The sequence below is a fragment of the Strongylocentrotus purpuratus genome, unplaced genomic scaffold, assembly GCF_000002235.5.
Source record: "Strongylocentrotus purpuratus isolate Spur 01 unplaced genomic scaffold, Spur_5.0 spur5_scaffold_12, whole genome shotgun sequence".
In the NCBI taxonomy this organism is placed as follows: domain Eukaryota; kingdom Metazoa; phylum Echinodermata; class Echinoidea; order Camarodonta; family Strongylocentrotidae; genus Strongylocentrotus; species Strongylocentrotus purpuratus.
In genome coordinates, this window is record NW_022145597.1 from 30,232,188 (window position 1) to 30,247,229 (window position 15,042).

The 15,042-nt window shown below is 38.0% G+C and overlaps 1 protein-coding gene across 1 annotated transcript; it reads right to left on the minus strand.

Moving 5' to 3' along the window:
• arc4 (ADP-ribosyl cyclase isoform 4) lies at positions 1-14,724 on the minus strand. Its single transcript, NM_001256076.1, is given in 7 exon segments — positions 1-199; positions 1,418-1,504; positions 2,136-2,228; positions 4,665-4,741; positions 5,289-5,507; positions 6,758-6,887; positions 14,441-14,724. Coding segments are annotated over 7 exon segments (1,032 nt in total). The 3' UTR covers positions 1-57.
• Positions 14,725-15,042: the final 318 nt, after the last annotated feature.

The window sequence follows — 15,042 nt, forward strand, 5'->3', positions numbered from 1 at the left end:
AGATTCAGCCCTAAAAACACTCTAAATTATCATTCACCCCTCCCCTATTTTCACTTATCAATTAACAGAAAGGAATGATATAAGTTGAAAAGTTAGGATTATAACCGTTGGCGAGCCGAAAGTCGCGGGGGCCGAGTCTGTGTAGGGTCGACATGTATCGTGTCCTGGATCCTGGATGCATTGAACGTGGCGAGTGATGCTGAAATTAATTGACAATTTGGGAATAAGGTATTATAAAAAGAGGAATGATAAAGATTTGAAAAGATTTATCATAATATTCATAAATGATAACAGAAAAAAAGGAGAACAAAAGAAGGAAGAGAAAAAATATTAAAAAATGATAGGACATAGAAGAGAGAGCACAATACAAAGTAAATAAGACTATATAAGTAGACAGAAAAACAGGTGGCGAAAAAAACGGAAGAGGGGGAGGAGGAGGAGGAGGGGAAGAAGAAGAAGGAGAAGAAGAAGAAGAAGAAGAAGAAGAAGAAGAAGAAGAAGACGAGGAGGGGACAGGCGCGTAGCCAGGGGGCGATGGGGGCGGTCGCCCCCCAAAAAACGCCGGCTAAAAAAAAAAAGAGAGAGAGAAAGAAGAAAGGAAGAGGACGTAGGTAGAAAAAGGATTAAGAGTCGAGAACGGTACAACGAATCGACTTCTTTCTCTAATAATTTAATGAAACGTCAAGGCTTCCGCGCTTCGCGCGTGAGGGGCGGGGAAAAACTGAATTCAGATAAGGATTAAGAGTCGAGAATGGTACAACGAATCGTCTTCTTTCTTTAATAGTTTAACGAAACTTCAGAGCTTTCGCGCTACGCGCGGAGGAAGGGGAACTTGATTCAAACAAGGATTACGAGTCGAGAACGGTACAATGAATCGTCTTCTAATAATTTAATGAAACGTCAATAGAAACTGAATTTAGACAAGGATTAAGAGTCGAGGACGGTACAACGAATCGCCTTCTTTCTCTAGTAATCTAATGAAACTCCCCCCCCCCCCCTCCCTGCACCCACTCCCCTAGGGAGCGCGCTATGCGCGCTCTGTATGATTCGCACGCTTTGCGTGTTCACTACCGCCCCTACTAAAATAAAATCTTGGCTACCCGCTTGGGAGGAGAAGATACGAAGAAGAAGTGAAGATGAAGAGGGATAGGAAGAATGGAAAGGGTCGAGAAATACATGTATGTACCCTACCCTCTAAAAGATATATAGATATTTGACTCATGGAGTAGCATGAAAAATAAATATATACAAAACAATGAATAGAAGATTACATTCGAAAGTAAGATTGAAAGATAGAAAAGGAGAAAATAAAAGATATATAAATTATAGAGAGAGATGGACAGAAATAGAGAGGAGAGGGCCGGGAGAGAAGGGGGCATGCAGAGTAAACAGACAAAGAGGAAGAGAACCAGCTTACCTTGGATCGTCAATGCATTCAAATGTAATTCTCTTTGCCGTTATGTCTTCTTGTAATTCCAACAATGAACCTGTAACACATTTTTCTCTGTGAATAGAGAACAAAAGAAATGTAATAAGACTACAGAGACTATCCAAACCGTTTTGTATTAAGTGAGAGTTAAAATATCTCCGGATTATTTCGCAATAAACAAAAATCCCGCTCTGAAGTTTTCATTACTTTTTTGCAAGGTTCATTCATCTTTTAACACCAAATTGATGTAAATTAGGCGTTCCGGAATCGCATGAAAATGGAGAATAATAGTCCAGGATGTCGTTTACAAAATGTGTTTTAAATATGTCTTTGAATCAGGCATATCCAACATTCAAAATTAGAACATGAAAATTTGTAAAACAATGGCATATACAGGATTAAAAACAATGAAATGTATAAGAGGTTAAAAACAACAAATAAAATTCAGAAAATGAGGACAAGTCTTTATCCAAAATTTGCTGCAGCCTATTTTGACTACTATTAATTCCACTAAAAAGGTGGGGTTTATGTAACACCCTACTCCTAAATGGAGTTCTTCCAAACAGCTCAGCTTAAATAAGGTTGATACACAACATAATCATTACATGAAAAGAGGTGAGAAGAAGCAACAAAAGAAAATCATCTAAATCAGTTATGAGCAACAGTGAAGTCTAAAAAATAAGTCATGTGACCTATGTATCCTTACGTCACGTCTCCGTTAAGGTTATGGACAACGTAAGCCGTCAGTGACGTCACTTTAGCTGGGTCAAGATTGGCCACCTCCTGGAGCCGAAAGAAGCTAAAAAAAAATAATGTAATTTGATTTATTTTAGTTTTCTTGGTGGTCTTTTTCCAAAGTAACATACTAATACTTAAATAATCATGATAATAAACAAATTAATACATCATCAACGATAAAGAGAATTAAGTAGAAGGTAGAAGGAAACGAGAGAGGGAGAGAGAGAGAGAGAGAGGGGGGGGGGGGGGAGAGAGAGAAGAAAAATGTAATATTTCATTTGCGTCCAGAGTCATCATACTCCTTAAGGAGATACTGTTTTGGGGCAAAAAACAACAAAAGAGAGTCATGTTAAAACAGTTAATATTTCTTTCTTGAACATCATGAATTAAATGCACGGATAAGCTGTTTCTAATTCGCTATGTGATCGTTACACCTGAGTAGTCATTTCAGTTGCGGTACCTACTCACATTGGCTCTGTGATGGTAATTAGATCGTACGCCCTTATTGCCAAACAAAATATGTGAACTCCTTATATACATTCCTTATTTTTGAATGATGGCACTCTCACTACAGTGCTAGTGACTGATGCATTATTATCTCTTACCATTATCATTATTATTAGCATTATTGCCATTATCATTATTATTATCATTACTATTATCAGTATTGTTATCATTAATGTTATTATTGTCCGCGAAAGGGGGGTTCGGAAATGTTGGCAGTCCTCAGATAGGGGGTGCTTTCAAAAAGAGTGAACAAGCATAATTATGCGTTCTCCCTTATGCGTAACCTAAATTATCATTATTATTATCATTATTATCATTAATGTTGCCATTCCATTGACGATGTAAGGGGCTAATCTGTAAAGTTTAATAAATCGAAACATTATGCTGTGATGCGCCTCTAAAAGTAATATGTCCCATTTGCAGGCCAAAAAATGAAAAGGTTAAATTCCAATGGCATGGGGATAAAAAGAAATGTTCATGTCCAACGTTTGGCCCCGCCCCCCCCCCCCCTCCCCCCACTCAGTGTTATTTAGGTTACGCATAATTATGCTTGTTCCCTCTTTTTGAAAGCACCCCCTATCTGAGGACTGCCAACATTTTCGAACCCCCCTTTCGCGGGCTTTTCCTGCCTCGGAGACCCCCCCCCCCTAAATCATGAAAAATGCTCAATGTACCCCCCTAAATTCGGAATAATTTCTCAGGAGTCCAAAGAGATGAGAGAAAAAAAAGAAAAAACACCCCCTTTTTAAAGAAATCTCCGGGTGAAAAGTTAATACACCCCTTTTTTTACAATTCTCGGGCCGGACTTTGTCGCACGAAAAGTACCCCTTTACCGGACATTTTGGTAACACGCATGGGGTCCGTCCGTTCTCGGTGTGGGGGGGGGGGGCGGGCGTTTAGCAAGGTACTTTTTCCAGAATCTGGCCGTTTTTTTATATTCCATACACTTGATTCAAGCCACTGAAGCTGGCGTTTTCAACGAACTCATACGTAGACCAGCCATCCAAGCGCCACATTAATATTGTGATTGTCTCAAAAGAAACGTACACGTCATGCGCTAGTCATAAATATTCATAATACGTACCGCACACCCACTATGTCCATGACAGACAAAGAAAGCGGACAAAATATACAGTTCCTCAGGTAGACAAAGGAACATCTATCTATTCACTGCTATTATGTAAAAAGGTGAATATGCAAGTGACACCTGTTCTACACATTTTTACATAATAGCAGTAAAGGGGGTGTTCCTTTGTCTACCTAAGGAACTGTATATTGTGTCCGCTTTCTTGTCAGTCATAGTGACAGAACGTGATGCGATAATTTGTTCAAGCCATGTTTGGCTGGCACTGGCAGCGAGTAAGCAGGGGGTGTCGCATTGCGTTAATGTGGTGGAGATCAACATTTAATCGTCCAGATTCCAAACTGTACTCTTGAGTGCCCTTTTATTCTTGTATTCCATTATAGAGATTCAGTCAATAGAAATTGCTCGACAAGTAATCAAATCAAATGCATAAATCTTTAGTGTGTTGCATGGTACAAATTATTTCATTCACCTTTTATAAATAATTGTATTCCAATATTAAGAATGCGAATAAAATTATTTGTAGCGAGGCTTTTAACAAAGATCATGAGCATCAAACTTGATTATATTACGAAAATGGTCTATTCCCTGTGTAATTGTATTGACCTTAACTTCGGGTCAATATGAATGCAATTTTGAACAGATATTTTCAAAAGAAAAAAAAGAAATAAGCCTTCTATAAAAATTAAAAAAAAAGGTTTAAATTAGGCATCACGTTTAATATGCAGAAACTCCGTAGGTCTAATAGGAAAATGATCAGGAAATATTCTTTGAACATTATTCTCAGATAGAATGTAAAAAAACGATCATTAGTATTTCGCCAGATCCGAAACTAGCTCATTTAGATGTAATTTGTGAGTTGATTGGATATGACCTATTGACCTTGTCGCTATTCACCATCTTTACCTTGTTGGTCGATACGCCCCGTCTGCTCTGCTCCCATCCAGTATAACAGTGACGTCACCACTCGCTTGGCCAGCAAACTGAAACATAAAATCAAGTTGGGATGTGATCAAAATTGAAGTGAGATTTTTTAAATTACAAATTCACGGGAGCTGCAGACTTCACTCCCGAAACCACCTCCTATATACGCCCATGCCCCTGATAATCCTGGATACGCATCTAGCTGTGTTCGACTCACACAGTTGCATGTAGGATAAGTTGTGAAATATATATCAATATTTTATTGTATTAGCAATACCAGGCTCAAAGAAGGCTTATTGTTTTTTAAGATCTTTAAATAAAAAGAGGGTTTAATGATAAAAATGTTGTCGTGTTCTAGTGGATCGACATAGTAATGTGGATCATAACTGAGATAATTATGCAGCTCGAGCTAGCCCCAGCTGCAGCACAACGTCCTTTGCTGAAACAAAAGTTTGCCACTCTTCACCAAGGTGAAGAAAATGGTTACCCGGTAGGGTCAGCTTGGTTATATTAGGGTATAGTAATGTTTCTTTGTAGGCACACTGAACATCACTGGGGATGCACAAATTTAACGTGCGCAATAGAGTCATTTTTATTACGGCTTACACGTTGTGACGACTTTTTCCAAAATGCATCTTGCGTATCGTTTTCACAACTGCCGAACATCGGACAAGCGTCGTAATTTATCCCCGGAGCGTCGACCATGCCGCAGAAGGTAATGCCGTTTACAAGCCCGCCAAGCATCGTGAGTTCGATGTTGGTGAAATCGGAGGACTGTCTTCCGATCGCCATTGCCATGCTATACATTCCTGAATAGAATAGTGTCTGAAACAAATAGAATACAAATCATGAGAATGATAAATATTTTTTTTTCTCTTCAAAATGTCTGTTGTTATCTTTTGTCAGAGGCGGATTAATATTGCCGGCTACTTTTATTTCATTTGAAATTCATGGTTGGTACAAAAATATTGTTCCCGTTTTTTTTTCTTCTCTTCGTCTTTCTTTTCTTTTGCATTGATTTGAATCATTATCATAGACGACGTAGTTACGGAGGCGTCAGGTACACCTCATCGAAATAATAATAGTACATTTATAGAGCGCAGAAACTATCCAACATTAGGTATATATTCTACTGCGCTACAAGAGCTCCTGATATGCTTAGATTTACGGTACAGTTGATTAAAAAGATGTGTTTTCAGTTTTTACTTAAAGACGTTTACAGATGGTGATTTCCTGACTTCAAATGGCAAGTTATTCCAGAGTTTTGGGGCTGCACAAGCAAATGCTCGATCACCTAGCGTTATTTTTGATTTGATAGATTGGATCTGTAGCAACAAAGTATTTCGGGAACTGCGCTAGTTGCGATTGTGTTGATTAGGTTTGAAATTCAACAGTTCTTTGATATAAGTGGGAACTTGACCAAGAAGTGCTTTATATACAATCAGCAAGATTTTGAATGTTATTCTCTGGCGTACTGGTAACCAATGTAGATTTCCTAAAATTGGGGTGATCCGTGTGAATTTAGAACAACCACAAATCAGCCTTGCACAGGTGTTTTGAACCCGTTGCAATCTCACTATTTTGAGAGTCAGGGAAATGGGAAAGAGAAATGAAAAAAAGGTAAAGAGCTGTGATAGAGAGGGGCACGGTGATAGATAGGGCGAGAGAGAGAGAGAGAGAGGGGAGAGGGAGAGAGAGAGAGGTATAGAGAGAGAGGGGAGGGAGAGAGAGAGAGAGAGAGAGAGCGAGAGAGAGAGAGAGAGAGAGAAAGGGGGTAGGGGGGTAAACAGACAGAGAAAGACATATAGAGACAGAGACAGAGATAAAGATAGCAAAGAAGTGAAAGAGAAAGAGAGATCGATAGGCGAGGTTGGGGTATGGGTAAAGGACATGCAGATACCATGGTAACTATAGGGACTTTTAGATTTACACGACGAGAACGTGGACCGCCACGTGTGACATCCTTTTAAGGCACTGCTGGGCACGGCACAGTGCCTTAACACAATGTCACACGCGGCAGTCCACGCTCTCGTCGTGTAAATCTAAAAGTCCCTAATGACACGTGGAGGACGAACCTGGTCATTGGTGAGGGGAACGAAGGCCATGTTAGCATAGTCATCGAAGTCCTCTGGCACGCTGTTACAAGGCTTCTGGTAGGAAAAACTCGAACTAAAGGCGTCCCACAGACCCGAACAGTTGTACAACCTGTGCGGGAATAGAACATTAAAGATGAAGTTGAGTTCTGGTCATGCGATTGCATTGTGAAAGAAACGGTGTGGAATCGACCAGAAACGGTTGATCATCTAGCATATAAGAATTTGTGTGTATTGCAAGGTTCTGGAATCATGAAAATGATTCCAGAAATTTGGCCAAGTCTTGGCAAAGTTACAAGCACTGTACACAGAAAGATGTATGGGACTACACGAACACGTGGCGTAAACATCGTACCCCGGAGTTTTACGATGTTACATGACATATTTAGAATATGAAGGCATTTGAAGAGCCATGCTTTTCATGGAACATGTCTTATCTGATGTTCTTTCACACTTGCATAGAATGATAACGCTCACAAATTATTTTTCACCTCTTCCCAGAACTTAACCTTCTCTTTAAATTTGAAAGACATAGCTTAAAATGCAAATCTCAACCTGCTTATTAAGTTCACTCAAATGAAGCACAAAGTGGTCTTTATGTATAGACAGGTTCCTCCAATAGGGACTTTTAGATTTACACGACGAGAACGTGGACTGCCACGTGTGACATCCTTTTAAGGCAATGTGACGTCCTTTTAAGGAACTGCCGGACACTGCCAGTGCCTTAAAAGGACGTCACATTGCCTTAAAAAGATGTCACACGTGGCAGTCCACGCTCTCGTGGTGCAGATCTAAAAGTCCTTAATATTTATAGTCCTCTGACAGGGTGTTAAGACGATTTTGGTAAGAAAAACATCCATCTGAACGTGTCTCAAAAACTCGAACAATCTTTTAATTTGGATATTTATATAACCCACGAGACCGAAAATTTTCCCTTCGGTCACCTTTTCTGAGGGTTCATGAAACTGACGGCCAGGGAGATCGAAATCTCGTGGGCCTCCTGTTAACTTAGTTTTAGGGCTCACAAGATTATGAGCGACGTCATTTAAGTCTTTTATTCTCCATGATTTATTTGTTTTTCTTCTCTCCTTTTCGTTTCCATTCGTATTTCTTTAAAAAAAAAAAAAAAAAAAAAAAAAACATTTGCCACTTACTACCAATGCGTTAAGTGGGTAGCCTACTCGATAGAATTCTTAAACAATTATTACAAATTCAATTTCGGCTTTATCGTTTAAAAAAAATAACATGGCAAAAGTCCGTGTATAGACTTTACTATTGTCATATCTACAGTAAAATACAAGAAAACATGAAATAAGGTTATAAATAATTGTACATTATAGTAGTTCTATAACTAAAAATATGAACGTGACTATATGCATTAAAAACATGATGTCAAACAGTCATTATCATGTTTAATTAAATTGGATAGTTTTGTTTATCAGATTAATGGTACAATGGATGCCGGTAGTAAGGAAAAGAGAAATGTTTCATGACAAAAAACAAGTCCATTTAAAACAATAAAAAATTGGCAATTCAGAAGTCACTCACAAAAACAAATGCTAACATCGAATAAAGGCGGGACATATTGATTGAAACTCACATTTATTTCCTTCCCATTATTCTGTACAATATGGTAAAAACACGTAGATTTGTACAATAAACAAATCAGAAAATAGAACGAGGCGAAAACCACTAAAGCAAGACTTTTGGGGTTGGTATTCCCATGGACCTAGTCCATGGGAATACCAATAAGAAATTCAAGACAAGTTAATAACATCATGATATGGATACGTTTCGGGCATTGAATAAGGCAGTATGGAAATCAAATACAATGCAGTCATCAAAGGAATAAATGACTTCGTTTCTTACATTGTAATGTAATAATGCTACTGTGATTTTGTCGATACTAAGAGCTCGTCAAATTAATATTTATCATTGTGTTTATCTTGTATTAAGTTTTACTTCAAGCAATAGAGAGTCGCAACGACCTTATTTTTTTAAGGGAAATTCTGCTGGTAGATCTTCAGTTTTATTGCGAATTGAATCTCGCATTGTAAAACAATACCTGATAATGATGTACTGTTTCTAGGTTAGTGTATAGTATTACAAGTTACAAGGTTTCACATATAGGCCTACTTTTTGTTTGCATGTTCATTATTGCTGACATATCGCAAAGGTAATGATACATCAATTCTGTGCTGTGTTATGCAAGTGTGTCATAACGTACTAAAACTATATCAAAAAGATAAGAAATACATACCAGCCGCAGGGTGACCTGAAATACTATGCCATGACATCCCATGTTTTAACAAAAACGAACAAATACAAATTTCCGAGAAATAATCAACTTACGGGTAATTCCAATACGCGCTAATGGATATCGTGTTCGTATTATGTAACTCATTGTGATGTTCACACATTTTAAAATGTGACGTACAAGGCTACTGATAATGCCTTAGGTTGATTTCTCATAAGCAATTGCGATTGTGTTAAACAAAAAAAACAAAAAACAAAAACGCAATAACAAGACATCCAGCCTCAAAGACTTGATTATGAGGGTATAATAAAACCATTTTGCAAACAATAACAAACCCTGTTTTGTATAATATCAGTATACTTTTCATGTAGTTTGATTAGATATATTCCAGTTTTGTCAGCAAATTCTAATATATATATATATATGCTACCTATAGTGTTTTTGTAAATTAAGATTGTAGTTTAGTACAATGAAATCTTAAGTCTGTGGTGGTATCATCGTAAACAGAAGGCTCACGCAATATATTCAAACGCATCTTCTCAGGTTTGACAGTAACTTGTCTTTAAGTGTAATGGGAATTCCAAGCACAAGCATTTGCTTCCGGGTTTTCGCGTCCTTCTGGTATTTGAATGTATGTACTGTACAGTTCTGTTTGCTTATTGTTTACCATCAATGAGAAAGAATAAAACTTAAAACCAATTCAATTCAACGAAGTAATTGTCATTACATCCCGAATCCAAATTATGATGTCATCAAAAGCAAGACTCGGGAAGCGAGGGAAGAGCCGGGGAAAGAAACAAACGGAGACACACAAACAGGAAAAATAAAATATGGCATAGTAAACAAAAAAATGGGGAAGAGGGAGGGGAGAAAGAGAGAGAGAGAGAGAGAGAGAGAGAGAGGAGGGAGAGAGAGAGAGAGAGAGAGAGAGAGAGAGAGAGAGAGAAAAAGAATTTAGTCAACTAGGCCTCCTTCAAACAAAAACTGCATGTAGACATTGTGCAGCAAGCTTGCATAAAGAAACAGAACAAAATATTACAATGGCGTAGAAAGGGGCGGGTGAAGCACAAGGGGCATTTGCCCCTCTTGTAATTACCCCAAAATAACTAAGGGAAGAAAGAAATAGTATGGTCAGATCCTAACTACATCATTGTTATATAAACACTCCTATCCATGATTTTCAATAAAAGAAAAAATGCCAGTTTGTGTTGACATGAATTAAACAACGTATTGCATATATTTTGAAATCATATCATAAAATGTAAATTTACATATTGAGTCCCATTGTTCTTGGTCTACCCTGTAGTGCTTGGTAAACGTGATGTTTGATTAAGCACGTTTGTTTGGAATAACTCGAACCTCCCACGCTTAAAGGTGTGACTTATTCGCACGCAATTGTGAGAAAAATGAACAAATATTGTATTTTACCGGGCGTGAAGTCACGATAATATGGAATATAACAATGTTAAGATATACATTTACTATTTTTTTTCTTTCTTGTGTGATTTGTTTATTGCTTATATCATGTAGGACAATAGCAGAGGGAAATTGTTGTTTTGAGTTTAGTTGGCTAATAAACAAAAATTATTTGAATCTAATAGAGATTGAAGGATATCTAAAACCATAAATAATAACAGTTCTGTGGGATTATGAGTAACGCGGGTTAAGGGGGGTGGGGGCGGAGGCACCGGTCGTACTCGATGAATGAAATGCGAATGAACAACGGCAGTTTAGGAAGGGAGTCGAATCACTTTTCCTACCCTCCCTCTCACTTATCCCTTTCTTAAGTTATTTTTTCGCCATTCGATGGGAGAGCGGGTGGCATGCGCATGTGACCATCCGGTAGGTACACCACTGGACCGGATAATTTTGATGACGATGACGATGATCGGCTGACAACGAAGAAATGACGCGCAACAAAATCGAACATTACGTTGCTATGGTTGACCCGGCCAACCCTATATGTCGCACATGATCAAACGTAATAACTATCCTCTCACAGACTCTCTGTAACTATAGTGACTACATAGGTAAACAGTTTAATTGCAGCAAACAAAAATGAATCACAGATATACCAATTCATTATCAATTTCCTGAGAAAGTGAAATAAAAAAATATATGACCGAATTGATCTTCCCTGATCATCCGGATAAAGGTTTGGTATGCGTATTTCCTGCTTGAATGAGACATTGGACTGGTCTGGTCTTTTCAAGAATGAGCACTTCTCTTTATTCTCAAGGCAGAAAACTCCTGTTATTATCAAAAAGGAGCATTTGTTGTTTATTATTATTACATTATGTTACATACACCATGGCTCCGCCCCCCCCCCATTTTGGATTGTCCCTTAAGACTTTAGTGACCTTGTCTTCGATTTGTTTGCTAGAAACGGGGAAAAGGTTACCAGACAAACCATCGAACAGCTTATAAGTAAATATTTAATTTGGAGGCAATATTGTTCGAATAAACTTTATACCTAGCATGAATCAGGAAAAATTAAACTTAAAATTTTGAATGTAAAAATGAAGGAATGAACCTTCTCGTCTATAGCACATAATTTTTTGGAAAACCTCTCTATCTTAGACACCGCTCATTCATCCTAAACGCAAATAGTTTATTTGAAGGCAATGATAATGAACTTAGCACAAATAAAAGAAAATAAACTCTAATTTCATATTCCAATAGGCAAATTAATGAAGAGAATGATCCTTCTCGTTTGTGCCAGTGTCACTAAATTTGTTTGAACTTTCTTTTTCTAAATCGTCTCTACTCACATTGGGGGAGAAAGAAGCTTTTTCAGAGCAAGGGTTTCGTGTGATATTATCCAAAAATTTCTCTTGAGAAGTTTTACATAATGCTCATTGCATAATGCAATGAGTAGTGCAATGAGCATAGAACAAGCGTTTCTTAGGCTTTGAACATTAGTAGTGATAAAAAAAAGGTGGAAGAAGAGAGAGAGAGAGAGGGGGGGGGGGAAGAAGTTTTCCGAAGACTCTTTTAAAAGAAAATATATTTAGGGCTTAAATTTCATCACATTCTTAATATTCCGTATCGCCTTTTCTTTGCTAGGAATTCAGTATTAGTTTCGCTTTCTGGCGATCCCCTATTCGAAGGCCATAATTGATTTTTTTTTTTAAAATCAGAACTTTAGATCCATTTGTATGTTTTGTCCGGTTTCCTTGAGATACCTCATTCACATACTTATCTCACTATGTTTGATACTTGTGTAATGGTGTTAAGCAATTCAAGTCTTACAGCAGGAAGAACGATGGTGGGCTTATTGAAATTGACCCTGGCTAGATTTTTTGTTTTGGAAAAACAGTTGCGATTATCAAACTACATATTGCTCTTTTTATAATAATAATAATAATAATAATAATAGATCACATTAACGCGCCTAATACATTGTTTCTAGGCGCTGTGGTGCTGTTGTCCCAGCAGCCAGCATTAAGTGAAGCAATGTCCTTACTTGAATACTTATGTTAATTTAGCAATTCAAGTCTCAAAGCGGAACAACGATCGCTATACCCCACTTAAACCAACGATCAAGACCAACACCAGACAGACAAAAGATCGAAAAATAAGAGTACCGAACTTTGACGGGACTCGAACCACGGACCTTATGATCCACAGTCGTGTGACATATCAACTCGACCATGACACCTCTAATAATATAACCCTAGTGTTGATTAATAATGTTGCCCGACTTACGTTTGCCCAGTTACATCTGCCCAACTTATATTGAACATGTAATTGGGTAAATACATGTAGTAAATGGTTGGGAGAAAATAACCCAATTGTTGGACGACAATTGCCCAACATCGATTTACCCAGTAACATCTGCCCAACTTTTTTTTTTGCGTTTCATGAGGTAACTTCATATAGTAAATGGTTGGGAGAAAATAACCCAATTGTTGGACAAAATTTGCCCAACATCGATTTACCCAGTAACATCTGCCCAACTTTGTTAACAGTGTTGTCACCACCCCAGCAGCATTTACATTCTATATGTATAAACTGGAATATTAATTTTCAACACCCTACGCTAACTTTCCACCTCCTCAGCGCAATGTACATTCTCAACGGATAAATTGAATATCAATTCTCCACCACCCTACGCTATCTTTTCACCACCATCATCATATCCATGTTCTATGGATAAACTGGACTAGTAATTCTTCACCACCTCAACTACCAGTAGATCGGGTTTTTTCTCTTCCCCTAAAAGTCGTAAACTATAAAGTAATGTTGTTTGTAAGGTGATCATAAAAAATATGACTTTATGGATGACAGAGAAGGTTAAGCGTGTGATTAATTAATTTAGGTTAGAGTCGAGCTACTTAAACACCATGGTAAGGACTTAAAACAAATCGACCTAAAATGATAATTAACATAGTCTTTTGTATTCCTTATAGAGATCTTTTTTTCTGGATTTGCGAACGTATTCTAATTGACTTGAATGGTCGAATGTAAAATAACCATGATACGTTAGTAACTGTAACGATTAACGATTCCTTATTTTCTCATTGAAACGTGTCAGTGAACTAAGTATCTTTTAGCTCAACTATTAAATAAAGAATATATTGTCCAAAAAAAGAGTGAATAATCTATTGATTAGACATGAACACAAGAAAGACAACATTGATTTTTACACCATGTGTAACGAAGCTTAAGGATGCAGTAATAAAAATGACTAAATGAAATCAAGATTTGGACCCTATTGGAAATAATCTATTTACTAGCTATCAGGGGTCATCTTAGCCTCTTGTCGATGGCCCTGGCGTTGTTGGAGTCCGTAAATTCTGGCGAGCGAAGCAAGCCAGAGAAAAGGCGTCGGTTTTTCAGAAACTCCAACAACGCCAGGGCCATCGACAAGAGGCTAGGGTCATCCATGTCAAAAGTATCCACTGTCGTATATATTCGATAGTGGATACTTTTGACATTTTTCGAGGACACTTTTTTTTTTTTTTTGTCTCGAAATTTGAAAATTTGACATTTTGCTCCGTTGGGGGGGAGGTTAAGGTCACCTTTTTTAGGTCAGCCATGGGAATAATTTTTTATTATTATTATTATTATTTTTTTATTATTTAAAAAAAAAAAAAAAAAAAAAAAAAAAAAAACCAAAAAGGGGGGGGGGGGGGGGTTTGGTTTTTTAGGGGGGTTTATACACATGAAAAATACCTAAGGGGGGGGGGGTTCACCCCCCAAACACACCCCCTGCGTACGCGCCTCCAACCACCTAACACTCAATCTAATCAATGAATCAAGTAACCTACAAATCAATCAGCCAATTTTTGTATCAATCACTATGTAAAATGAAATTCTACAAAAAATTCTACAGTTCGGTAGCTTTAGTAAAATCGTTTTCTTCAAAATTGAAACTTCCATCGATTGGAATATGATGCACTCACCCTGCCTGTTCTTCAGAGCAATATTCGCAATCATAACAACGACCGAGAAAGATTGCTTTCAAGTTGGCCGTCGTGCCGTCACCGAGATTCAACGGCAATTCCGTGGTCATGTTGTTTCCGTCCGCTCGCCGAACGCGACTACCAGCATCATCATCGTCCGTATCGCCGAAAGGCAACAGACGACCAGAGGAGTTTACAACAAGAGACGCGGCGACGATCACCAGAACGAAAGCCTTGTTGATGTAGGCTGGAGCGCTAGGGGATAAACCGTAGAGGGAATGCATGACGTCTGTTTGGGGAGAGCGTACGAAACCTTTTGATCGCAGATGGTTTAATGTACTTCACAGAAGGTGATTCGTCGCGCGCATTAAATGAGAACGCTTAGTGGTCAAGCTTCTCAAACGAGCAGGACGGGCGGCGTCTTGTTTTTAATTTACACGCAAGCGCATTATGGAATTTCACAACTAATACCAATACAATATGAATAGCGACTCTCTACTCCTATTATGAATAGAGACCCTCATTTCGTATTATGAATAGCGGTACTTATGAGTATTGACCCAAAATTTTAATTATAAATAGCGACCCTCTTCTCGTTGTAT